The 26,702-nt window shown below is 42.5% G+C and overlaps 2 protein-coding genes across 2 annotated transcripts in view; one reads left to right on the forward strand and one right to left on the reverse strand.

Moving 5' to 3' along the window:
• Positions 1 to 253: 253 nt before the first annotated feature.
• Positions 254 to 24,984, forward strand: ACER2 (alkaline ceramidase 2). The gene is made up of 6 exons (XM_068666425.1): positions 254 to 542; positions 8,992 to 9,106; positions 10,016 to 10,157; positions 14,002 to 14,139; positions 20,806 to 20,943; positions 21,621 to 24,984. Exons 1-6 carry the CDS (start codon positions 435 to 437, stop codon positions 21,805 to 21,807), a joined length of 828 nt encoding a protein of 275 aa, XP_068522526.1. The 5' UTR covers positions 254 to 434; the 3' UTR covers positions 21,808 to 24,984.
• SLC24A2 (solute carrier family 24 member 2) overlaps positions 1,756 to 26,702 on the reverse strand; it is a 164,155-nt gene continuing 139,208 nt past the window's right edge. Inside the window, exon 11 of the mRNA XM_068666424.1 lies at positions 1,756 to 4,682. Within this exon, the coding sequence (XP_068522525.1) occupies positions 4,679 to 4,682 (4 nt within the window). The 3' untranslated portion in view covers positions 1,756 to 4,678. The remainder of the gene's footprint in view (positions 4,683 to 26,702) is intronic.

Raw genomic sequence — 26,702 nt, forward strand, 5'->3', positions numbered from 1 at the left:
TTATGTTTCACGGAGGATGAAATGCACACCCAGCTGGCTGCCTCTCCAGTACACCTGTCTGTAGATGTGTAAAAGTCAGTGCGCGTGCAGAGTGAACACAGCACGGGGGAAGACGAGGAGCTGCCAGCTGCTTTGGAACCCATTTTCAGTGCAGACGAAGGAAGGAGGGGTGAGGGCAGACAGGAAGGCAGCCGGGCGGGCTGCAGAGAGGAGCCGGCTGGAGGAGCCCCGTGGGGGCAGGCAGCGCGGCCCCGGCCAAGCCTCACGCAAGCCCGGGGCGCCGCCGGCCCCGCAGGCCGCGGGGCGAGAGGAGAAGGAGGAGGAGGCGGCGATAAAGCAGGAGGAGGCGGCGAGAGAGCAGCAGGAGGAGGTGATAAAGCAGCAGCAGCAGCAGGAGCAGCAGCAGCCGCCTCGTCGTGCCGCGGCGGGGAGCCATGGGCACGCTGCTGTGGTGGGACCAGCTGCGGGCCGGCAGCTCGGAGGTGGACTGGTGCGAGGACAACTACACCATCGTGCCCGCCATCGCCGAGTTCTACAACACGGTGCGAGGGGGCCGGGGGGCAGCGTGCGGGACCGCCTCACACCCCGCTCACACACCCCGGGTGCCGGCCTTGGCACGGCTGTGGGGCGCTGGGCAGTGTCGGGTCGGGTAATTAATCAGGGTAATTAGCGCTGCTTCTAATGAGCCGCCGTGCACCCCCGAGCCCCCTCCTGCCAGCCGCAGCCGAGCCGGGCTGCCCTGCGGCCAGCACCCTGGAGCGGGGTGCGCCTTGTTTGTGTACCCGGGAGTTTGGCAGGCGGATCCGCCAGGCTGTGAGATCATGCACCCGGCTTTCTGGCAGCTTGGCTGCCCGTGAAGGGCCGATCAACAGGAGGGAGCCCTGCGAGTGACCTCCCGGCACGGCTGCTCCGGGGTTGCTGTGCTGTGGCGGCGGGTGGGCGCACAGACAGGGAGCTGGGGCAGCTGCTTTGTCCGTGTTTTATATCACAACAGCCTTTGATTTTTTTTTCTTATTATTTTATTTTTTTTTTCCCAAATCTCATTTTTGTCTCAGCTCTCCTTCCCTTTCAAGCTGTTTCCCTGGCCGCTCGCATCAGACGGTAGCGCTGCGCGACAGTGAAGGAAAGAAAAAGATGCCTGGAGTGCAGCTCATGGGGAGTGCTGTGTGTGTGTGTGTGTGTGTGTGTGTGTTCAGAGCAAGTGACTGCCCTGCCCACGGTGCACAGCGCTAACCTGTTGCTGCTTCTCATACTTCTGTGCCACCGTCATCGGGGTGGCGTCTGGTCTGTACTGCTGGAGGGGTTGGAGGGTGTGGGGGGAAGCTGCCTGCTTTCTTTGTTTCTTGGTGTCACCGTGCAAGAACCAAAAACAAAGGGAGGAAAAAGGTCAGGGTAAACAAGAAGTTTCTTGAAGAAAGTGACGCATTTCGGAGCCGGCTATGCAGGGGGATGGATATCCTTCTGCCTGTGCGGAGCTGATTAGCTGTGGCAAAGAAGCTTGCAAAATGCTAGGAGCTGCAGGCACATCCAGGTGAATAAGTGAGCTTCCAGACAGATTAGCACTGAGACACATACTGAAAAGTTTGCCCTGAAGCCCCTGGTATTGCAGCAGCTATGTACAAACCAGCTTGCTGTACACCAAAGGGGTGTGGAAGAGAGGCTGTGTTGAGGGTAGACACATTTCACCTTTCTTCAGTAGTGAAGTCATTGTATGACTTCTGTCTTTGCAGATTCTGAAAATTGAGGCTGTTGGATTCACAGTGTACTGATGGGCTTGTGTGACAGCGTCCTGAAAAGACAGATGCTGACAGGGCAGTAGGGAAGATTTCTCCTGCTCTGACAGGCACCAAAAAAGGGAGGCTGAATGTTATTCCTTCTGAGATGCCTCAGTTCTGATTCAAAACCTTTTTAAGTTTCAGGATGGACTCCACTGCAGACCTGAATCTGGTATCTGTGTCTTCAAGCTGTAGATTAAAACCTTGCTAATCTGCATTTTAAATTGTCACAGCTAAGGTCAGAGTTGTAGTTGTGGTCTCACACAGTATACAAGTAAGCACGGAATTGGAACAGCTTATTTGAAATGTATTTAGAAAGATCAATTTAATTATTCTTCTGTGTCCCAGTCTTAACATTTTGCATAAATTTAACGTGATGTAGTTAAAATTAAATTAAAGTGCTCACCTGGATTAAATGAGTGGGAGAATAGCTATTCGGAAGTTTTGTACAAATTGATTATACCAATTTTTGAAAACATACATTAGTGTGATGGGATTTTATGTTACACACTCTAAGTGAAGAGATCATGAGATATTTCATAATGCAAAAGAGTTGTTATAGGAAGACCAGCTTTTTATTTTTATTAATTTTAGGAAAAAAAAAATGCTGATGAAATGTAACCCTACTCTAAAACATGAACAACTGCCTCCGTGTGCTCAAAATAACTTACCGCTTGTGGGGGTATTGCAAAAAAAAAAAAAAAAAAAGTATTGTTTTAGTTTTAAACACCTGAAAAATGTAACATTATTCTGTTAACACTGAAGCTCATACTGTGCAGTTCAGTTTGTTGCACTCAGTTGTGCATTTTATACACATTTCTTGCCAAATTTCCATTTTAAGAGAGAATTGCTAGTGTTTTTATTCCTCTTCTGTTCCCCACTAGAAAGGAGATACATGTTTTTTCAAAAAAATACTGGACTGTCTTAGGAATGCAAGAGCATTCTTGTGTTCTGGAGGCATTTTTTTTACTACAGCAGCCTTCCGGCATTTGTGAGTGGCATGCTCTTGAGAAGCTGAAGATGTAAAGCCTCTAATCTCACTGCAGAGTTGCTTTGTTTTTGCTTCCTTCTCGCAGAGAGGTAGTGCTACACGTTGCCTTAGTGGCTGAATGACGCGGCTGCTGGCTGTGAGTCTTACCAAATAGTAAATAATACTTAATCTTTGGTAGGACTGTGGAAAACATCACGAGTCGGGACTGTGGCCAGATGTGAGCAAAGTTATGTGGTCAAGATCTGAGCTGGGCTCTGGCATTCCGTCTATGGCCTGTGTCCTATATTCCTTTCATACAAGTAGATAGATGGAAATTAAAACTAAAGGCCCAGAATTGTGTAAAGCCAGAGGATGGGCTTTTATTGATGGGCTACTTGCCCTTTTTCCAGAACTGTAATTTTGAATTGCTGCCTTGTGCAGATCCCAAAGGAAATTGGGAGTATTCCTGTTCTTAGATTATCAAATAATCAAATTATTTTAGATTATCAAATCATACAGGCCAATCATGTGTTAGGTCAGAAATTTCATATGCAAAATACTTTCTGAAACCAGAGATAAGTGCCTCACTTGCTTGGGAAGGATGGTGTTAATGGTTGTATTATATTTAGGGTTGTGGTTCTTGTAGGGAGCTGAGCAGATACCAGGGAATGAAAACCAGCAGGTCAGTTCTGATGTTGACCTATTTGGTTCTGAACTTGCATCTAAGAAAACTTAAGCTATATATTTCGGAAGTGTTCCAGAGCTCTGATTTGAATATAACTTGAGGAAATTACTGTGTATAGAATATAAGAAACAGAACTAAGCTATTGCATGAAAGAGCATGAAAGAGAGACATGAGTATCTTTTCTTTTTTTTTTGTAAACTTACTAGGAAAGAATTTCAGTTCCAGAATTGTTTCAGCTTTTACAATGAAAGGAAATATTTGTGGTGGCCTCTGTAAAGAGTATAAATCATGGCCAAATTCCAGGTTGGCAGGGTCTTGGATTTGCAGGCACTACTTTAGCATGAACAGGAGGAGTTCATTGCCAGAAGAGCATTGCTGCAGGGCAGAAGCATTCCTTTGTTATCTACTCAGTGATATAAACCTGCGTTGTTACAGGTGTGGCAAGTAGTCATATTTTCTTTATCTTGTTTCTAGGCAGAATAAGGACTTTCTAGCCTAACTTTTATATGTTGTGATTACCTAATCTGATTTATTTCACCGGTCAGTTTGAGCTGTAGAGAGGAAAAGTGTTTCTTTCACACTTCTTAGTTTGTAACTATCTTTATTTATTTATTTCATTTTTTTCACCCCTTTGACTTAACTGTGGCTAAAACCAGAAAATGTATAGAGCACTCTGAGGTCCTCAGAGGACTTGCTCGTGTTACATCGTCCCTACTACCAGTCATTGTATGTGTTTCCTACTTTTTAGGGGGTAAGGAGAGCCCTACCACTTCGTGCTTGTAAAAGCAGGTAAAACACTAGAATTGTGGTCTATGACTGTGTTCCAGATGTTGCTGTAGGTCTCTGCTGCACAAAGACGGGTAGTTTTTATGCGAATAGAAGGTGCTTTGACTAAGCCTGATCAGTTGAACATGTAGGTTTTATGTGACTTAAGCAGATTCATCTGCCTCTTAAAATCTGCCTTAGAACATTTCTCTATAAATAACTCTTTGCTCTTCACCTTGTCTCCTCAGGGATATTCTGTGTCCTGCATTCTGGCATAGCCAGGTGCCTCCCACCTGTCAATTTGTTCACTTTAATGTATGAATTATGAAGGCAGAAATTGCCACCTTGGTGGCTGACAGATTTCCATCAGAGGAGTCCTCTTATTGCTGCCGGGGAGGTGCTCATCAGTCTGTGGTGCTGCTCATCAGTCCATGCCCCAGTGGCTTTTTCCCATCTGGTTTGTGAGGCTGGTTTCCTGCTTCTTCAGCTGTCGGAAAAGGAGAGAGTATTCATCAGAGGACAGTTTGTGAGGGGGCCTGAAAGAAATTGGTAGGGCTCTGGCCTTCCCTGCAGCAGTGGGCAGCTTTTACCACAGGCTAAAGAAGTCGGAGAGGCAGGCAGAGTAAGCCAGCTGTCCGAAGCTGAGCAGTGTGAATGCCCCTTGTGAAACTATGTGGGTCTGTGAGGGGACCTGTCTGACAAAACAAGCTGTAGGAGATGGTAACTGGCAGCAGGATTTCACCTTTCCCTGCACTGGTTTAGAAGGGCAGCCCAGTGGCTGCTGGAGTTCCCCCAGGCTGACTGGTGGCCCACCTGCAGAGAGCGTGGTGGCTTCTCCTCTTTGTGGCAGGCCTCATGCCTGCTGTCTACAAAAGCAGCCACGATCTTTCTGTCCTCTTTCTGTCCATCCCCTCCTTTCTCTTGCCCTCGCCACCAGCTGGCAGGCAACCAGGTGCTCGTAGCAGTGGAATTACCTGTGCACTTCATGCAGCATTAGGACACACGCTGCTGTGGATGTGGTTTTGTTAAAATGTCAAGAGAACAAGATGGTGGTTTCTCCTGACAGGAAAATTTCTCCCTGCTGTTTATCTAGCGGCTGTTCCAGCTTTATTTTACATAGAGAAGATGTAGGATATTTCAGCTCTAAACTGAGCACTATAGATGTTTCTAAGTATTTCATATTTCACTTGAATGAAATCTAGCCAAGAATTTTGAAGGAAATGCAGCTTGTCTGTGAGGAGGTGTCTTCAGTGTGAGGGAAGGTGTGATGCATGAAGTAGGCAGCGCTGAGAAACTGCTCCTGTAGTTATTGTCATTTTGAGTGCCAGCTAGGAGTATGATGTGATGAGTCTCACAAATGTTAAATGAGACGTGTTGGTCTTAATCATTGCAGCCTCTACTCTCACACTGGCTGAGACTGTGTTGAGTGGTGGACAGTAGCTGAATGAACAAATGCCTTCTTTGTATGCCATTCATGAATGCTTTTTCATTAGATTTTTGTTAATGTCAGTAAAAGTCTGTAAGTGTTTGAGAAAAGGGGATCTGTCCCAAAGGAGTGCTGTTACCCCAGAGTTGTTTTACGTGTCCATTTTAGTGGAATATTGCTGGCAATAATTGTCTTGTGCCTGGGATAGGCATGGGGACTGTGAGGAAACCAAGGCTGGGGAATCACAGAATCACAGAATAGAAGGGGTTGTAAAGGACTTCGAAAGATCATTGGGTCCAACCCCCCTGCCAAAGCAGGTTCCTCAGAGCAGGCTGCGCAGGTAGGCATCCAGACAGGCCTTAAATATCTCCAGAGAAGGAGACTCCACAACCTCCCTGGGCAGCCTGTTCCAGTGCTCTGTCACCATCACCATGAAGAAGTTCTTTCTCATGTTGGTGTGGAACTTCCTGTGCTCCATTTTGTGGCTATTACTCCTTGTCCTGTCACTGCAAACCGCTGAAAAGAGGTTGGCCAAATCCTTCTGTCCCCCACCCCTCAGGTATTTATACACATTGATGAGACCCCCTCTCAGTCTTCTCTTCTCCAGGCTGAACAGACCCAGGTCTCTCAGCCTTTCCTCATAAGGAAGATGTTCCAAGCCCTGTATCATCTTTGTGGCCCTCTGCTGGACTCTTTCCAGGAGATCCCCGTCTTTTTTTTTTTTTTTGTACCGGGGAGCCCAGAACTGGACACAGTATTTCAGATGAGGCCTGATCAGGACAGAGTAGAGGGGGAGGATCACCTCCCTTGACCTGCTGGCCACGCTCCTTTTAATGCATGCCAGGATCCCATTGGCCCTCTTGGCCACCAGGGTACGGTGCTGGCTCATGGTCAACTTGTCATCCACCAGGTCCCTCTCCTTGGAGCTCCTCTCCAGCAGGTCATCCCCCAGCCTGTACTGATAGATGTGGTTGTTTCTTCCCAGGTGCAGGACTCTGCACTTGCTCTTACTAAACCTCATTTGGTTTCTTTTCACTCTCTGAGCTCGGCCAGTCAGCCAGTTCTCAACCCACCTTACTGTCCACTCCTCTATCCCACACTTTCTCAGCTTTACTATCAGGATGTCATGAGAGACAGTGTCAAAAGCCTTGCTAAAGTCAAGGTAGATCACATCCACTGCTCTCCCCTCATCTACCCAGCTGGTGATGCCATCATAGAAGGCAACGAGGTTGGTCGAGCACGACTTCCCCTTGGTGAATCCATGCTGACTGCTCCTCATAACCTTCTTCTCTTCCAATTGCTTGGAAATGGCATCCAAAACAAGTTCCAACACCTTTCCAGGGACAGAGGTGAGACTGGCTGGCCTGTAGTTTCCCGGATCCTCCTTCTTGCCTTTCTTGAAGACCATTGGCTATCCTCCAATCTTCAGGCACCTCTCCTTTTCTTCAGGACCTTTCAAAGATGATAGAGAGTGGTTTGACAATCACCTTTGGTAACTCCTTTAGCACGTGTGAATGCATCGCATCAGAACCCATGGATTTGTGTGCGTTGACCCCACTCAGACACTCCCAGACCACTCTCTTGTCAACAAGGGGGGAGATCTCCACTTCCCAGACTCTTTCTCCTCCCTCCAGGGTCAAGGAGTCCTGGGGGGGAGTCCTTGAAGCAAAGACTGAAGCAAAGAAAGGATTCAGTATCTCTGCCTTCTGAGCGTCTCCTATTACCAGGACATCCCCCTCATTCAGCAAGGGACCCACATTATCCCTAGTCTTCCTTTTACTGTCTACATACTTAAAAAAACCCCTTCTTATTATCTTTTATCTCTTTTGCAAGCCTCATCTCTAGGTGGGCTTTAGCCTTCCTTGTCGCGTCCCTGCAGGCCCTGACACTTCAATGCTCCTTTCGGGAGGACAGGCTCTTTTTCCACGTTTCATAAACCTTCCTCTTCCTTTTGATCTTATCGATGAGCTCCTTGCTCATCCACACAGGTTTCCTGCCCCCATTCCCCGATTTCCTACTCTTAGGGATGCACTGATCCTGATCTTGGAAGAAATGCTGTTTAAATGTAGCCCAGCTCCCACATGCACCCTTGCCTTCTAGCAACCTAGTCCATGAGATACTCCCAAGCAGGTCCTGGAAGAGGTCGAAGTTGGCTCTCCGAAAGTCCAGGGTAGCAATCCTGCTTTTAGCATTAGTTCTTCCACCAAGTTCCGTCTTGAACTCCACCATTTCATGGTCGCTGCATCCCAAGCTGCCCCCAACCTTCACATCCCTAACAAGCCCATCCCTGTTGGTAAGGACAAGGTCCAGGAGCACCCCCCCTCCTTGTTGGCTCCTCCACCAACTGCGTCAGAAAATTATCTTCAACGCATTGTAGAGGAACCATTCGGACTGCGCGTGCCTGGCCAAGTTGCTTACCCAACAGATGTCTGGAAAATTGAATTGAAAAATGTCTGGGAAAATGTCCGGAAAAATTGGAAAATGTCCGGTAGCTCACCCTTGTCCTTGTTCCATTGTGAAGCAGCAGTGCAGTCTTCCATGGCTGCTTGGTTAAACTCGGGCCATAGTTGGCCCTCAGCACAGGCAGCTCCTTACCGAGAGAACCAGATAATACTGCAGTGACAGCTCCTGGTAATCACAGGTAAAACATTTTCTAGCTAAAGAATGGTGCTTTATATTGTTGGTAAGCAAGAGGAAATATGTCTTTGTTCCTGTCTTATGTATTAAATTTAAAAACAGTTAGCAGTGGTCTGAATTACCTTTTCGCCTTCCTATAACTTCTTTTCAGTCATATTTGATTGTTTATGTAATAGAGAATCAAGAGGAAAAAATGAAGTGCAAAAACATTTACAACTTCAGGCTTTCTTTACCCTACAAAATAATGGTTCTAACTCTGTTAGCTCAACTTTGTATTTCAGACCTGCCAGACCATAGCTATTTTTCAGTGACTTGACTTCAACAAAGCTTGACAACCCCCTTTTTTCCATGCTGAATTTGACAACTGTTGAGTGGAGAGTTCACTTGCTAGATTTCCCTGTTTGCTGTTGTAGGCTTCATGAATAGCAACAGTCCAAGTATGTGTATGTATATTCTCACTAAAATTGCTCAGGGAATAGACTGGAAGGGTGATTTAAAGATACGACTAACCACACTTGACATTGCTTATGGTTTTTATGCTATTATTAGTTTAATAAAGTTAAGCAAAGTGTATTGATGCTTTGAAAAAACATTTAATCTTTGACAGAAACTGAGGGCCATAATTTGTTGAGTCGGGGCATCGTTGGATGACAGTATTTTTATGGATGTCTTAGTGTGTAGATATTAAATGTTTGCTAATTTTCTGTCTTTGTGGTACTTTTTATTTTCACAGATAAGCAACGTGTTGTTTTTTGTTTTACCACCCATATGTATGTGCTTATTCCGTCAATATGCAACCTGCTTCAACAGTGGAATATATTTAATATGGACTCTGCTAGTTGTGGTCGGTAAGTTGATTAGTTTCTGTTTGTCTGTGTGTGCACAAACTGAGAGGAAATTAGTTTTTCCTGCTTGCGCATGATTGTTGCTGCAAAACAAAGCAGTACTGACGTCTGCAGAGGAGTTTGTTTGTAATTGCTTGAAGTTAGAGCACATGTAGTTTCTGAAAGGAAAACACTTTTTGCAGTTTGAGGTTGGAGGGTTCTTTGACCTTAGTTCTGTTCCCTTCCGGTCTTTCCTTTGAACAACTTCTTTTACTTGTATCCGGGCTTACTCTAGAACAGCACTGACCCTCCATCTTCTGATGTTATTGAATACAAGATTTCTGAGTGTGCTCAGCAAAACTGGAGAGGATAAAAGATTTTGCTATGTATCGAGACATTTTAATAGTAGACCCAAAGGTTTACTCATTTTGTAGATGGGAAATTCTTAGGCCTTTTCAATCCTAAAAACACTCGGAACTTGTAAAGGGATACTCAAAGCCCTGCGGGGAAGTGAGCTAGTTTCCACCTGTAAACATGTATCACAGAGTAGTCATCACATAATCACATGCTGCTTTACACATTTGTGTTATCCTTTCTTGTGCTATTGAGAAAATTCAGAAGAAGCATTTGAATTTATTATTTTTCTTTCTTTTTTTTTTTTTTTTTTGCATTTAACTTTACTACCTTTTTTTTTTTTTTCATTTACTTTTCTAGCAGGATATGACATCTTTAGCTTCTGTTTCTGTAATGTGGTTGTTTTGTAATTAATATGAGATGCTCATGATCTGGATTGCTTTTCTAGGAAAGCTGGTGACTTTTTTTTTCCTTTTCTTGACCAAATGGTATCAACCATTTGCTATGCAGTCCTGATCATGAGCTTTCATTCTATGTAATGAAACACTATTGATTGTAATTTTTGCCTGACTTTTTCAGGAATTGGGTCTGTTTACTTTCATGCCACCCTCAGTTTCCTGGGCCAGATGCTGGATGAGCTGGCTATTCTCTGGGTGCTGATGTGTGCTCTTGCCATGTGGTTCCCTAGGAGATACCTACCAAGAGTTTTTCGGAATGACAGGTAATCGTGTGATGTGGTACACATTCCTATCTCTTGAAACATTTCACATAAACCTGTGTGTAATGATAGTGAGTGATCATCTAACATTACCACTGCTGCCTCTATCTTTCTCACTCAACTTTCCTCCAGTTGCTTACATTGCATTTTGTTCTTTGGAAGTCCTGAGTCTACAAGTCTTCATGGTGTATTTTATGCCATATAACTTCAGATTCTGGAGTTCAGTGCCTCTGGAAGTGCCTGTTCTTGTTAATTCTTGAAAGACACATTTTTATATATGCTATAATATTATATATGATATAATATATGATATATATAATGATAAAATGATATATATGTATAATATATATATATGATCTAATCATATTATATATATCTAGCCTAGAGTGTACATATGAGTAAACCTATGGAATTCAGCTTAATTTTAATCTTAAGTTTTAAGCCAGTGGTTAAAAGTAGTTTTTAAGTAAAGGCTACACGTGGTGTTTGTTTAGAAGTCTCTTGTTGCTGCAAAGGGGATTTTTCTTTATTGCAGAGTTAAAATAAAAAGCCTTATAGGCAGTTTGAAGAATCTGTTTAAGATTTGTTCCTCCCAAAAATGTACGCTGTAACCTTTGTATTTATTGCTTTTCTATGCATAAAGTAATTGAGGTAATGGAGACATTTGAATCACATCACCAATTTCCTGCTCTCTGAAAACTGCTAAGGCCTAAGGCTTATACATCTAGCATACTCATACTATTGTTGTCTTTTTCTTTTTTTTTCTTTCCCTTCTCTTTTTCCCTGACATATACTCAGTTAGAAGTTGTTGGGGTCAGGGGTCTGTAGGGAAGGGTGGTGCCTGTATTGACTATTCTTTAAAATAACTTACACTGAGAAAAGTGTATGTTGAATTACAGTGTACAGACTGTGGTCTAATGCTTCTGTCAAGTTAGTGTGAATTTAGCACTTCTGCTTATTGCTATTTTAATGGTGTACAGTGCTATTACTGGACCCCTGCAGCTTAAGAAGCAAACAGGTTTTACTGGGGTTATAAGGTAGATAAAATATCTTTTACTTCAAATACTTCAAATAAAGGACAGTTCTGTCTCTTGAATATTTTTTCAGACTGCATGTAAATTATTCCTCAAAAGCCTAAAGGAATTCTTGTATGTAATCTATCACTACCTTCTGCTAGTTTACTTAGTAGATTTGTAGAATTGCCCACAAAGTTAAGCTGTATTCTTTTTAGTAGCATTTCTGGGGTGAAATCCTGTTTCTTTTGGGCTTGGTTGTAAAACTGTAAATAATAATCTGCCAGGTTATAACAGATCCATAAAAAGACTGAGATGAGGTGAAGGATATCCCTCATCCTAAATTTCTCAGAATACTTCCTCCCTAGAGTCTGTCGGGGAGGTTACTTCTTAAGGTCTTGATTCCTTTCTGAAGTGTGCAGAGGAAGGATTTTACTGGGTGGCAAAAAAGCCTAACCCAGAACAGGTTTGATTTACACACAAGCACATATATGTGTGTTTTCCTTCTCTGCATTTCCTTCTATGATAAAATGACCCTTCTATGACAAAGTGATACTCTGGGTGGATGAGGGAAAGGCTGTGGATGTTGTCTACCTTGAGTTCAGTAAGGCCTTTGACACCGTTTCCCACAGCATTCTCCTCAAGAAACTGGCTGCTCATGGCTTGGACTGGTGCACGCTTTGCTGGGTTAAAAATTGTCTGGGTAGCCGGGCCCAAAGAGTCATGGTGAATGGAGTCAAATCCAGCTGGAGGCCAGTCACTAGTAGTGTTCCCCAGGGCTCGGTGCTGGGGCCGGTCCTCTTTAATATCTTCATCAATGATCTGGATGAGGGCATTGAGTGCACCCTCAGTAAGTTTGCAGATGACACCAAGCTATGCGCATGTGTCAATTTGCTCGAGGGTAGGAAGGCTTTGCAGGAGGATCTGGATAGGCTGCACCGATGGGCTGAGGTCAACTGCATGAAGTTCAACAAGGCCAAGTGCCGGGTCCTCCACCTGGGGCGCAATAACCCCAAGCAGAGCTACAGGCTGGGAGATGAGTGGTTGGAGAGCTGCCAGGCAGAGAAGGACCTGGGAGTGATGGTGGACGGTTGGCTGAATATGAGGCATCAGTGTGCTCAGGTGGCCAAGAAGGCCAACGGCATCCTGGCTTGTATCAGAAACAGCGTGACCAGCAGGGCTAGGGAGGTGATCGTCCCCCTGTACACAGCTCTGGTGAGGCTGCACCTCAAGTACTGTGTTCAGTTTTGGACCCCTCGCTACAAGAAGGACATCGAGGTGCTTGAGCGAGTCCAGAGAAGGGCGACGAAGCTGGTGAGGGGCCTGGAGAACAAGTCTTACGGGGAGCAACTGAGGGAGCTGGGCTTGTTCAGCCTGGAGGAGGCTCAAGGGTGACCTTATCACACTCTACAGATATCTTAAAGGAGGTAGTAGCGAGGTGGGGGTTGGTCTGTTCTCCCATGTGCCTGGTGACAGGACGAGGGGGAATGGGCTTAAGTTGCGCCAGGGGTGTTTTAGGTTGGATCTTAGGAAGATCTTCTTTACCAAGAGGGTTGTGAGGCATTGGAATGGGCTGCCCAGGGAAGTGGTGGAGTCACCATCCCTGGAGGTCTTGGAAAGACGTTTAGATGTCGAGCTCAGTGATATGGTTTAGTGGAGGACCTGGTTAGTGTTGGGTCAGGGGTTGGACTAGGTGATCTTGGAGTTCTCTTCCAATCTAGACAATTCTGTGATTCTGTGATATGTATTTTTATATGTTTTGCTTTGCCTAACATTCTTCTAGAATTATACCTGCCCTTTGTTCTCAGCTGTGGTCTTTACATTCTTCATCCTTTTCGCACTCAGATTTTGAATGTTGAAAGTGTTACCATCTACCATGACTGATTTGTGGTGTCCTCAGTCATTAAAGTACTTACACCAGATAAAAACTTCCTACTTAAGTAACTTTTTGCCTTTCAGTAAAAATAAAATCTTTAAAGCCAAATGTACATGTAACGAGCTTGGTGAACATGAGGGTGATGACACTGGTGACCAGGGAATGGTGCTGCACAAATATGCGGAGGCCCTACTTGAAACTTAGACCTAAGAAGAGAAGACCCATCCTTCAACATCAACTAGTTTTATACAGCTGTGGGACTGTAGTTCAGGGGCAGCATGATGAACCTCTATTTGCCATAGTCCTGCCACAGTCTAGAAATGAGTTGTTTTAAATTCCAAATTTGAATTTTAAACAATTAATATATGTTTAATTTCAAAGTTGTCAGGCTGTCTATACGTGGCATAACTGATTTTGTTTATATGAAGAATATACCAAACAGACTGCAACCTGGCTCTAGAAGCTGGGACATTAGTAATAATAATAATAATAAAAAACAATCCTAAAAATCAATGTTGAAAGCATGAAGAAGGATAACACAAAACTGCTTTGAGTACAGTGCTGGTACAGAAATTGTCTTGTTCTTGTCTTCTTTCGTGAGAAGGAAAATGGGAATGGGACCTTAGTATTTTGAAACTTATTATCACTCACAGTGATTAATGTGAGTTTCTGTGTGTGCATTTGTGTGTATACATATACGTGGCTGCTTCAGAAGACTAGCCTGGAAAAGATTTATCTATATCATTAACACTGTATGTACACAAGCCAGTGCAGGATCCACATGCACCGTATGCACAGTCATTGCACCTTCTGAACACACCTAAAGAAACCTAAGTTTTGTTACACTGTTAGAGTTATACTAAGATTTCTAGTTTTACTAATTAAAAGCTTGGAATTAAAAACATTTTTTCTCCCTTACCCCTACCCTCCCCCCCCAAAAAACACCAAAACTCTTCAGGAGCAGGTTTAAAGCTGCTGTGGGTGTCCTGTCTGGAGTTACTACCTGCCTTGCCTTCATTAAGCCTGCCATCAACAACATCTCACTAATGACTCTGGGTGTTCCCTGCACAGCTTTGCTCATTGCTGAGCTGAAGAGGTGAGTATTTTTCTCCTGACTAAAGTTTTGTCTTCAGAGGTCCTTAGGCTACCATATGATGATAGAGTAGATCTGGCTTCGGTGCTTATGAGAGCAGAGCACCCTCACAGAGATCTGGTATAAGCTTGCTCTGCCAGGTCAGACATTTTTGACAAGGATTTTTTTTTTTCTGTAGGTGAATATACTGGGTCAGATATTGTCTGTCTTCTTGCAGCATATCTCTTCCTGCAACCTGTTCTAACCAGAATTTATTTATTGTGGAATCATGGCAAGAGTTTTGTTTCAGTGACAGCTTTTCTGCCGTAAAGTCTGCATAGGGGTGAGATAATCACAGTCTGGGTACTGGAGGGAACAGGGTTTGAGGCTCAAGCATGCATGGAAGATGTGCCAGCTCTCAAAGCTTATTGTGAGTCTTCACTACTTTGTTTTCTAACACAGGTAATATGGTGGTATCAGGCCAACAAAGATAAACATAATCACTAGGTTGCAGACGATAGCTACCTGTCATTATGAAACCAGGATGCAAATTGAGAAGAACCTGAGATTGGTCTTAAGACCTGAGGAAATGGCATGGAGCTGGGACAGGGTAGGGTCAGGCTGGGTGTTAGGAAAAGGTTGCTCATAAAGAGGGTGGTCAGACACTTAGTCAGGCTCTCCGGGAAGGTGGCCCGGAGGAGGTCTCCAGGTGAGCCTGTTGGAGTTCATGAAGCATTTGGATGACGCTCAGACATATGGTCTGATTTTTGGGTGGTCCTGTGTAGACCAAGGAGTTGGACTTGATGGTCCTTGTGATTCCTGTAGGCCCCTTCCAACTTGGGATATTCTCTTACACAATGCATCTGTAAATGTCCATTGAAATAAACGAGTGGGACAAAATGCCCACATTCTAACTGCTTTTGTCAGAACAGGGAACTTTTCGTGTTTCCCACCTTTCCCTGTGCTGCCACTATTTCCCCGTAGAGTGGAAGCCTCTGCTAGTAATGTGTTTTTAGAACAGTTCTTTAGTCTTTTCTCATTAGATGGCCTGCTAAGCAGCAGCTATTTTTGTTGTCAGAGAAACTTGGGAAACAGCACAGAAGTTAGCTGTGGAGAAGAAAGTCAGTAGATGCTAGTGGAGGCATCTCATTTTGATGAAAGCACCAGGAAACCACTGACAGAGCAGTAGAAGATCTGATTGTGTCAGTGAGCAATCTATGTGACCTCGCTACAGTCCAGTTTTTGAGGCGTGAGCTCCTGAGTAACTCGAGAGGAGAAATGGTTAGTGTATTATAGATTTAAATGCTATTGGATCATATCTGGGAATTCATATGGCTACATGTACTTGCTTTTTGAGACTCTGTTGTTGAAACTCACTGAACTAGTGGAAGGTCATTAAAATGTGTGGAGTTTACCTTTTTTTTTTTTTTGAGAATTATGGGCACAAACAAACCTGAACTGATGATTCCAAAGGGACCTAGAGTGACATATGGCCAATTGTGTATCAAGATGATTTAATACCTATGATGTTTCTTGATGAATTTCTAAATGTAAAAGGCAAATAATTATACATTTGATTGAGAACAGCCATGCTGTTCTCTGAGAAATTTAAATGAGATAAATTCTTGTAAACCCAGAGGGATTGACTCATCTCTTTCTCAGAAGAAAAAGATAACATTAGTTATGTAAAATGCCTGTGATTCTCCTATTCTCCACTACCAGAGATGGTAGGGGGCTACATACATGAATCCTGGCACACTACAGTGGATCTTAGTCTGTGAAAGCTATTTTGGGAAAGAAGGAAAAGAACCTTCAGAGTAGTTTCTTCTGTTCATTGCTGAAGTTGGTGTTTTGGTCTAATACGTTGTTGTGGTGTTCTCTTTCTAGGCTGTTGTAAATCTGGTACAGAATTTTGGTGAATCAAAAGCACTTTGTCTTTAAATGAGAATTTTCTGCCTCTCATTCATCCTTGGTGAGGAGAGACTGCTGTAACTATGGAGCATTGTGCTCTTAAATGCAGAACTAGTAGGTTTGACACCCTGCTTGAAAGTGGTGTGGGTGTGAGATGATCAAAACAGCAAAAGGTGGTTAAATGCACACTTGCTCCTGAAAAACAAGGAAATTCTAACACTTCATTCTTATTTCTGTCCAAAAAAAATCCCTTCATGTGTTTCACAGAAAAATATTGAGCTCTCTTAGGGGATGTGATCATGGAGAAAGCAGGTGTGGATCCTGTTGTTTTCAGGTCCAAGCCAAAAACAACAGAGATTATAGTATCATCAAATTAGTATGATTTAGTGGGTCGTCATCAGGTGTGTAACTATCTCCCTCAGCAGACAGATAGTAAGGTGTTGTTGCTCAGCTGACATCTGAATCTTGAGCAGTGAAGGCTCACCCTACCTTGAAGTCTGTCTGCTCATATTTGATTCTCCTACTAGATATCTAGATGTGGAGGAACCCTACTTCATGGTCACAGCTTGCCCAAAGTTATCCTTTTCCCTTAATTAGAAGGTTAAATTAGTTAAAAGTTCAGAACATTTATTAGGGTGTAAATGGAGATACCCGTGTCAAAATCAAGCTGTTAACATCCAGAAACTGCACTGGTGTGAAGAAAAGCTGGTATGTTTTGTTGAGGATGTCATGACTTTGCAAGATAATGCTGTTGGAAGTGTGTACCAGCACAGACCCTCATATAGCAAATGCCTGGGGTACACCAGTGTTTGAAGAGGCTCCGGTATTTAAATAGTGGCTGTTTGTGTTAAAACAGAGAACACCGCGCATTGCGTAGGCAAAAGGGGCTAACGAAAATGCAGGCTTTTGTGGTCTAGCTTCTTCTAGACTGAGCTAGGGTAGGAGCATGTCACAGATCTATGCACAGCAGGATGAGCAGCAGTTTTAGACCCCTAGCTGACAGTTTCCATTTCAGTGTTTCTTTCAATGATCACTGTCAGTGTCTATATAGAAGTAAAGGAAGTGACTGGTTTGTGTCTTGCCAGTGTCCAGGTAGTGTTTGCAATGCCTCTCTTCACTGTGGTAAAAACAGTGGCAGGTATGTAGCTTTGCAGTTCTCTTGTTGGCTTAGCATGCATTTCCTCAGCACATAGGAAGTATGATTACAGCAGGAGCTGAAGACTCTATGATGGGTGATCACAGAAAACCCAGCAGTGTTGCACGGATTAACAATCTGTGCTCAGCTAATTGTGATTGACTTTTTTTTTTTTTTTTTTTTTTTTGCCTCAGAATAGTGTTTTGCAGCACACCCTGCTGGTGTTTTAAGGCTGTAAAAATAAACTGCAATTCCTGATGGTGGTACTGACCTGTCGTTACAGTCTATACCAGTTCTATACCTGATCTTGTGATAGGAAAGTTTCTTTCAATAAGCTTTCATTTTGCCTTTGCAACCTTGAACTCTTTGAACCATGCAGGGTACTTGTTCTCTCTTCTTGGTATTCAAACTACTCAGATGTTGGCAGGCATGGTCACTGACTAAAGGAGCTGTCTATTTGAGGTCAAGCCTCTTATCTTAAATGGGATGCAAGTGCGTATGTTTGTTTATATCCTTCAGACAAGTCCAGGAAAGGCTACATACACACAAAAGGCTTCTCAGTACACGTACCCTTTGCTCTGTCAGAATGCAGAATTGCCCTGAGTAGCAGTCTAGTTTTACTTTTTGAAAGGCAGGAGGATTAGTAAACCAGTATAATTTTACTTATAAAACTGTGCCAGATTGTGGGTATATTTCTTACCAGGTTGCCTCATAAGAGGAAGAATTCTTGTATCTGTGCTCTGGAACTTCATATGCAACTCAAAAATCTCCTTATCCTTTTCTTCATGCTCTTTATAGCCTTTAAAGATTAAAACTACTATTTCAGAGGAGGAAGAAAGATACCTTTTTTACAGTATGCAGCACAGGCTGTCTTGAAGCTATTGTGGGCCAGCCCTGTCTCCTCTAATGGTGTGTTTTTTGTTTGTCATATGGTTAGCAAAATTCAGTTCCAAGAAAGAAGTCACTTTGGTTTATATGCTATGTGAAATACTTTTTTTTTTTTTTTTTTTTTGTGGAAGTCATGTAGGTGTCTTTGTCATGGAAACAACTATTGTAATATCTATTTCTGGAGGAGATTAGAGTTTAGACAGTAGTTGAAGCTTTTTTTTTTTTTTTTCCTCCTAATAAATAAAGAGCTGCGATAATTTTGAATGTGTCATTATTTATAGATGGCTTAAGATGGTAATGCCAGACCTTAAAGCCAGCTTGTGTAAAGGACTCTGGAGAAAATTAGTTTGTCAACATCACTAAGTAGCAGGTAGCTTTTTTGTTATTAATCCGCTACCTAAAAAGGAGCCTCCCACTCACCCTTGGGAGTTTCTTAATCCCTAATGCCTGTTAAAACGTCAACTGAAACAGCATTTCAAGAGTGAAAAATTTCCAGTAGATTTGTGGGAGAAGCTGCATAATTTTTTTAGCTTGCAATACATCATAGCCATGTAGACTGCTGCACTGGCAGTGTATTCAGAAAAGCACTCCTGGACAGAGTACTTCGTGTGTGTTTCTGATTTATCTGAATGCCTAGCTAGACTCCGTTAGCAAAGCCATGGCAGCAGTTGCAGTTCTGCTTTTCCACCACAGAGAGGCAGGAGGCATTGTCGGTATCCTTGTTGCTGCTTGATACTAAGTAATTAAGAGAGCATCTCACACCTGAGGAAGGATGTTATGAAAAAATTTGTAAACTCTGTGAATGTATCAAACTAGAACAACAGATTTCAGACGCCAAATATTTGGTGTGGAAAAAGAAGAACCAAAGAGCATTTTGGCTTGTGCTGTGCTGTGCTATGAGAAGACTGCATTTTTCATATGTCAAGGACAGTTGCATATAAAGATGATCAGGGACTATAAATAGCATGGCAGTGCACAGAATAAAGAAGTGCTTGCGTATTCCTACCCACTGCTCCAGAGGTACACATTTTGATTGCTTCTGAGTGACACAAGGTGAGGTGTTCCTTTATAGGATCAATTTGCCAGGCTTTGCTTATCTCCCACATGAGGCAAATCAGCATGGGAGAAGAAAGGTGATTCAGTGTCAAGTCTACTGGAGTGACAGAATTGAAGTCTACAGAGCAGTGAGGAAGGATGACCGTTGATCTGCTGAAGGGGAAAAACATGGAAACATTCCCAATAACGTTTTGGAAGAGGTGTAAGAAGACAGGTGTAGATTAGAGGAGCCCCTCCTGAGGACCTTGGGACAGATGTTGGGATTGTGGGGCACTTGGCATTGACTTATTTTCCTGTTAGGATGCAGAAAAGGCATTCACCCCAAGTGAATTTTCCTTATCATTCTGCCTGGCCGATTGGCTTGACTCTTGATATATAGCTCAGACAAGTAACTTTAGACAAATTACTGTCATCCAATTAGTAGGTTTGGGAGTGCTTACTGTATACATCACTGACATGAGAAGGGCAGTTCATTGAAGCATGAGCTGTCTAGTAGCACTGGAAGGATCACAGATCCCTGGGAAAATCACTGGGAGGTTAACAATTAACTAAAACCAACCAACCAAACAAACAAAAAGCATGGGAAAAAAACCCAAAGCATAGCTTTGCTCTTGCAGAAGGTAGGGAAGCTGAGCACATAGTGCTTATCACATCCCAGTCTAGCTTTGCATTATATATCTCAGTAACAGCAGAGCTGCATCTAGTGGCACCAAGAGGCCTAACCTCAAAATAGCAAGTGTAGGTAGAGATCAGACTATTGACTTCAATAGCATTCTGGAACTGGATTATATTTATAACCTTTTTTCTTCTCCTTTGATTTTACTCTTTGAGCAAAGCTGTACATTTCTTAGGATAGTTCCAAGACATGGGAAAGAACAAAGCATCTTATCGGGGAATAAAACTGAGCTTTTGAGTAGACCTGCCACACAGATACTGCCGTGCAGGTAGCCTTGCATCTGCTTTATTCAGTGATGATCAACGGCAGGCCGTGCTGTGTGTGACCACAGCAAGTGTCTGTGCTCTTTGTCTCTGTAGTGTACCTCTGTGTGACCGGGTATGGTTTCTTGTGGAAGGAGAGCACTGCATCTTAGGCAGTGTGAGGAATTCTGTGTGAGTTGTGGGTGCTGGCACCATCTGATGAAGCATGCTTGTTTGGGTCCTCTGGGAAGAGGTTCCTATTCCATAGTTTTCTGGAACTGCTGCATAGTAGGGGGGGAAATTCAACAAACCAATTAAAAAAACACACCACCAACAAAACAAAACAACAATTCATCCAGTTCCTTTATATTGCCAATCTTTTATAGTAAAAATTCAATGGGAAACAGAATGTGAACAAATCTGAGCACTTGCTGAGTGGCTGATTGTTACCAGACAGGATGTGTAACTAATCTCTTGTTCTTTTACGTTATCTCCTTAGTATGGGAATGCTTCAGTCTTTGCCCACCACTTGCCCATCAGTATTTAAGACAACACCCAAAACACAGCTACTGATTAAAATGTTTCTTTTGTGACCTCACCAGTGCCTTGTATCAGAGTCATATTTATTGCAAATAAAGTGACTCTCTTCAGGACATTTTTAGTGGAGCCATTTAAAGGGGTGTGAGGCTTTATAAATCCCATTTCTGAAATGCATACAGCCAAACAGCATGAAGCAAACTTTGTTTTGTTTTACAACAGTTTCTTTGTGTTTTTCTCTTCAGGTGCGAAAACCTGCGTGTGTACAAACTGGGTCTGTTTTCAGGTCTTTGGTGGATGCTAGCACTTTTCTGCTGGATCAGTGACAAAGTTTTTTGTGAGATCTGGTCCTCATTTAACTTCCCCTATTTACACTGTGTATGGTAAGTGTTGCAAATAAACTCCAGTTTGATTCATACTTGACAGGTCCTCACCACTGCACCATTCTGTGCTGAGTGCGTAGGCTGCTGGTGGCTATTTCTGGTTAGCGCTAAACAGATTTACTGGTAAAATTGTAAGCCAGGAGCAAGTCTCACGCTATCCAGGGTGGCAGATTTAGGAGGCTCTTCGGCCTGATCAGATTCTACAGGCACTAAGTTGATTAATTGCAACTGAATTCCTTGCCGTATGGGTTGCTAAAAATCCCACAGCACTGCTCAGCTGGAGCAGAGACTATAAAAGCTCAAACATCCACTGTTAGCAGCTGGGTATGAAGTGGGAGCAGTGAATGGCTTTGACGCCTTTTCTCTTTTATCATCCAGCAAATTGTGGTCTCTTATCCAAAGTGCTGAATCTCAGCAGTTCTAGCCAACTCTGTAAGGTGGAAAGAGACCAAAAAGCTGCAGACGGTTTAGACTGAGGATAAGCTAGGGTTTTGTAGTTTTCCTTATTCTCTGTATTCTTTGCCTGCAGGCAAAGGGTATGCAAGAGCCCTATGGGGGATTTGGGGAAGAAGGTGAAGGACAGACTGATTTTAAAGAATAATGATGTGTTTGATAGCTTTACTGAAGTCATGTTACTGAACTTTTCTTGTTTTTCTGGGGGGGGTGTCTATTTTCAGGCACATTTTGATTTGCCTTGCGGCGTACCTCGGCTGTGTCTGTTTCGCTTATTTTGACGCTGCCTCCGAGATCCCCGAGCAGGGCCCTGTCATAAAGTTCTGGCCCAGTGAGAGATGGGCATTCATCGGCGTTCCCTACGTCACCCTCCTCTGCGCGCACAAGAAGTCAGCTGTGAAGATCACATGAAGTTAGCCACGGAATGAGATGGATTTTCAACTTACATTCCAGCACAGACAGTATCTAAATAATGATAAGTGAATAGGGTTGTATTTTATCCTCTTTCAGATATGCAGCACTTCCAGGTGTCATAGAAACACATGGCAAGTGTGTTCTTTCCCCTCTTTCTGGAGATGAGAGAGATGGCAGGAAGGTGGAGGCTCTTGAACACTAAAGTAACAACTGTCTTCTCTGGTTGACTCTATTTTGCACTTTGTTTTTAATGTAGCATTTCACTTGATGAAAATTATTTCCAAATATCAGGGTCAAGAAATTATGTTTCTGCAGTAGGTCACTTCCGGTGCTTGATTTACTGTTGTTAACTCTTGGCTCGAGGCCTTCCTTGTAAAAGAAGTCTGTCAAAGATGCCTACACGCCATCTTTGTGTCCTTCTCAGCTCTCATTTGGATGTACTTGCACATGACCACAAGAGTGTGCTCAGAGCTCATGTTCCTCCCAGCCAGGAGGGTAACACAGGGAGGCTGGGTGTGCATCAGCTTAAACACAGAGCATGTGGTTGTTTCCCCAAGTACAGCAGGAGACCTGTGCAAAGTGATTATCACTGGGCATCTGGATCAGTGCAGTTAGGCAGTGTAAAACTGGAAATAGCTGACAGAAGATTCATTCCCTAAAACTAAATAGGAATTCAGGGGGTTTTAAAGTTTCTGTATTTCCACTGATCTGTGGACATTTTTATACTGCATATTTTCTTCTTACAGGAATGTTACGGAAGTCCCTTTCTACCTCTGCAGACACATTTGGTCTTCACTTTGTCATTGAAGCTCACACAGAAGTGTGAGGATTAACTTCCATCAGAGCACAGGTCAGCAAGGACTGACAGACAGTGTGGTTAAATTATTAAGATTCCTATGTGCCTAGCTCTATGTCTAATTCGAGAGTTAACTTCTCACCAAAGTTTTGCAAAGTGACATGAACAATAGTCCAGTGCTCTGCTAGTTATGTTTAGGGAAAAGTAGATAGCGTAGTATCCTGGTTTCAGTTAGGACAGATTTAATTTCCTGAAACCAGGACATGTAGATAACTTCTTAAAAACAAAGATAAAAATTAGATTTGAATAATCGTTGAAATGTGACATTCAATCTGGCATTCTTGCAAAGGAATAGTAGATACAGGTTTTCTGTTTGTTTTCAGCTTGTTTTGTAAAGATAAGCGATGTTTAGATCCAGTTTTAAGATTGTACTTTGAGACTGAGGTTCAGGAATTGCTATGGTTCTTGCAAGCTATTAACACTAGGTCTGATAACAAAATAATGCAAATCTTTTTTAAATCTTAGGAGTTGTAGCTGTAACAGCTGCAGTCTTGGAGAACATGGGCTCTGCTTACTTTCCTCCAAATACCAGAACTGGAAGCAGGTTAAGGATTTGGATGTACATCTTTAGTAAAGTGCTATTTCTTTTTTGAGTACTAGACCAGGAAATAATATTTCCTCTGTGCTTTGCTAGTAAGTCTCATGTTATACTTACTTTTTCTCAGTGTGAAAACATACTGTATACAGTATCATCTTTAGGAAAATGGCTTTTAAAAGAACTTTGGGGTTAATTAGCCTTTCAAGCGTTGTGAAAACTTTCAGATAATTTTTGTATTCAAATTTATGCACAGAAAACAAGAGCTGAGGTGTATGCTATTACACTTAAAGCCAAGTTGTTAGTAAGAGATAACTTCTTGAGAACTTCAAAGCGGGTAAGTAGCCTACTCTTAGATTGATTAATGGATCACAAAAGCAGTCAAATCTGTTTACTTCACTGGAACAATGACCATTTATACCACTTGCTAGTAGATTTGTCTGGGAGAAATGTGTTTTTTGAACACTTTTTGTATGAAACAAACTTTGTAACAATTCACACAGTAATGGTTGCTACTCATTGAAAGACAGCTGCTTTTTTCCTTTTTTCTTCCTCTCTCCATAAATATGAAATGCTCAGTTTCAAACACTTCTCAGGTATTAATCTTATGATGAGAACCTTATACAGATAGGCTTACTGGCTGGAACCTAGTTAAGGTTGCCTGACATGGCCCTACTTTGAGTAAGATTTCTGCAATATTGTTTATTAAATTATTATGTTACAATAAATAAGTTATTTTCAGTATTGTTTGGGGAATTAGTAACTGCAGATGTATGTACTGTTCAAAATGACTGGAGCCTTCCTACTTAATATTTTATCTGAAGGAAAACTGACTTAAAGGGTTCTAATCCACCTCCTAACAACTGCTGTTTTCTGCCCTTTAGAGTCTTACTGCTCACAAATAAGTGATTTTATAACTTAAAAAATGGCAGCAGTGCATTCAGCTACTGCAGAAGTGAATGTATGCAGGTACAGTCCAAGAATCATCTCCTGCATATTTACTGACTGATCTCTAACCTTCATATTGTTCAGAGAGATTCTGTTAACAAACATCTCTATCTGTTATGCAGAACTCCACTGTAGAACTGATTGGGAGTTTTTCTTTTGTAACAGCAGCATTTTTAGATACAGTTATTGCACTTTACCTTAAGTTAATATTAACTTAAATGTTCTGGCAAAAGCCACCTTTATTTCCAAAAAGAAAAAAAACAAGCAGTTTTTACCAGATTCACAGCTTTACAGATTATATTTTGGACTAAGGCTCCAATTCAGGATAACATCAGTACCCAAAGAAGTATGTGATTGGCACACTAAGGGTTTGTGCACTGCCCTGATCATACAGATGAATAGAGAAGCGCACAAGTAGCCATATTATACTGGAGTATGAAGTGATGTATCTGCACCCTCAGCTTTTAAAATCCTGGAATGCTTTCTTCCATTGCTGGCGGGAAGCGATTGGGTTCCTGGATGATAGGTTCAATTAGTATTTTAGTTTAACTAGTGGGATGCAGTAATGTGTTGGGCATAATGTAGGTTCTTTATATTGGTGTGTGATATCCATCATTCCTTGAATGTTAAGCTTTAACAGTATTTAAGTAAGGATGTTTAGCTCTCAAGCAATGGGAAACACTTGCCCAATTCACAGTTACTAAAAATACAGTAAATAGTATATATAAGGGGTTGTTTTATTTTGTTTTGTTTTCCATCTCAGTTGAAGTCTATATACTGAATATTTGTGGAAAGCATGTAATACTTTGCAACATTAAATCGTATTCAGAACAAATGTTGTTTGCCTTTTCATGTATCACGTTTGTGGAGAGGAATGCAGCTGCCAATATAATACTTCAAAGCAGGACGGTTGATAGTGAGGGTAACTTCTCCTTCACAAAAGTAAGAACGGTTTAGAGGAGGAGAAACTCTGCATTAGATGGAAGACCTCTAATGGCAAAATAAATAAAAAAAAAAAAATCAGTTTGCCAAGCAAAGTAATCACTGAGTAGAACAAGTACTTGATTCACTTGCAAGCACTTGCAACTGGGATGAGTAGCAGGAAACATCTAAAAATGAGTGGACCGTATCAACACAAATCTGGAAAAGTGTGCCTGAATGAGTACGTCTGAGAGAACAAAGTGCAAATCTCCAGCATTCATTACCGAAGATAGTGCTCTCAACTTAGGGAAACAATGCTCCTTCCACCTACTTCTCCCTTCTTGCTTCCCTGTTACCAAAGTTCATCCAGCTCCACAGAAAAACCTTCATAAAAAATCCCCATAAGCCACTGTTGAGTTTGAAACTGTTGTGAAAGTGTATCTGTAATTCCAGAACATTACGCACTCGGTTGATGTTTGTAGTTGACAAGATGTCACAAACACCTGGTGGGTTGGCTCATACATTGTTCTGCCACTCAGCCTGCTCTGTCTGGAAACTATTGATGTTGCTTCTTGTGGAAAGAAGGGGAACACTGCATTTATCTGACGAATTCAGAGCTCCTGGCATATTTTGACCAAATCTGACACAGAGAAGAGCTGTAGAGATAATTTCCTATTGGCTGTGTAAAAAAATAGGTAGAGAAGCCAGGCCTGTGAGACAAGCTGCCCCATGAACCTTGTTATTAAAAAACAGAAACCGACCAGGGAGGAAACCAGACTGATGTTCAGGTTCTGGATGGGCTTTAATTGCAGCTCATACCAGTTTACAGCATCTCTAACTGGTTACACATGGGAAAGAGCTGTAGGAAGGAGTTTCACAGGCTTGTGTTCCAGAGATGGCAGAACTACTTCTTTGTAACATTCAGGAACCTGCTGTTTTCCCCTATCTTAAGAGGATCTTAAAGCATCTTCAGATGCTTCCCAAAAAGGGACAGTCGAAAGTCTTAGATCACCATATACCCTTCTGGCTTTCAGTTAAACACAGTGCCAGCTGAGCAAGACAGAAATATAAAGGCCTTCTGTGCCTGCAAACTCAGGAACAATGAAAAAAAAAAATGTTTGCAAACTCCCAGCATATAGCAAGGAGGTGAGTAGGAGTTTGTCAAGAGCAAATTGTGTCTGCCTAATTTAGTTTTCTTCTGCAAAAGGGTATTTGCAGTCCCTGTGACTATGGAAGAAAGTGGTATTACGTTAGATTTTTGACACTGATAAGATTTCTAGCATTGTTTGACAGGATGTTATTATAAAAGTGCTAGAAAACCTGGGTTTGATGAAAATTCTGTGGATTAGTGTGAAATTGTTTTGATAGCTGCTTCTGGGCTGTTCTCAGCGGTCTATTATCAAGCCTGAAAAAGGTGTCAAGTGACATTCAGCAGGATCTTTTGGTCAGCTTGCCTTTAGTCGTTCAGTAATAGCCACATGGAAGGTATTGGTAAACAGAAGTCTGGGAAGATCCACGAGCACCATCAAAAATAGGTCTGTAATCCAAATGCAGCTTGCTGAATTGTAGAAAATAAATCAAAATTGAGTAATAGTGAAGGATTATATACAGGCATCATCAACAATGCTGGTT

Source organism: Anas acuta, chromosome Z, assembly GCF_963932015.1.
Source record: "Anas acuta chromosome Z, bAnaAcu1.1, whole genome shotgun sequence".
Classification (NCBI taxonomy): domain Eukaryota; kingdom Metazoa; phylum Chordata; class Aves; order Anseriformes; family Anatidae; genus Anas; species Anas acuta.

Coding starts and splice junctions, on each gene's coding strand:
- ACER2 (XM_068666425.1), top strand. CDS start 435: ATGGGCACGCTGCTGTGGTGGGACCAGCTGCGGGCCGGCAGCTCGGAG. Junction 543..8,991: donor TCGCCGAGTTCTACAACACG/GTGCGAGGGGGC, acceptor TTATTTTCACAG/ATAAGCAACGTGTTGTTTTT. Junction 10,158..14,001: donor AGAGTTTTTCGGAATGACAG/GTAATCGTGTGA, acceptor AAAACTCTTCAG/GAGCAGGTTTAAAGCTGCTG.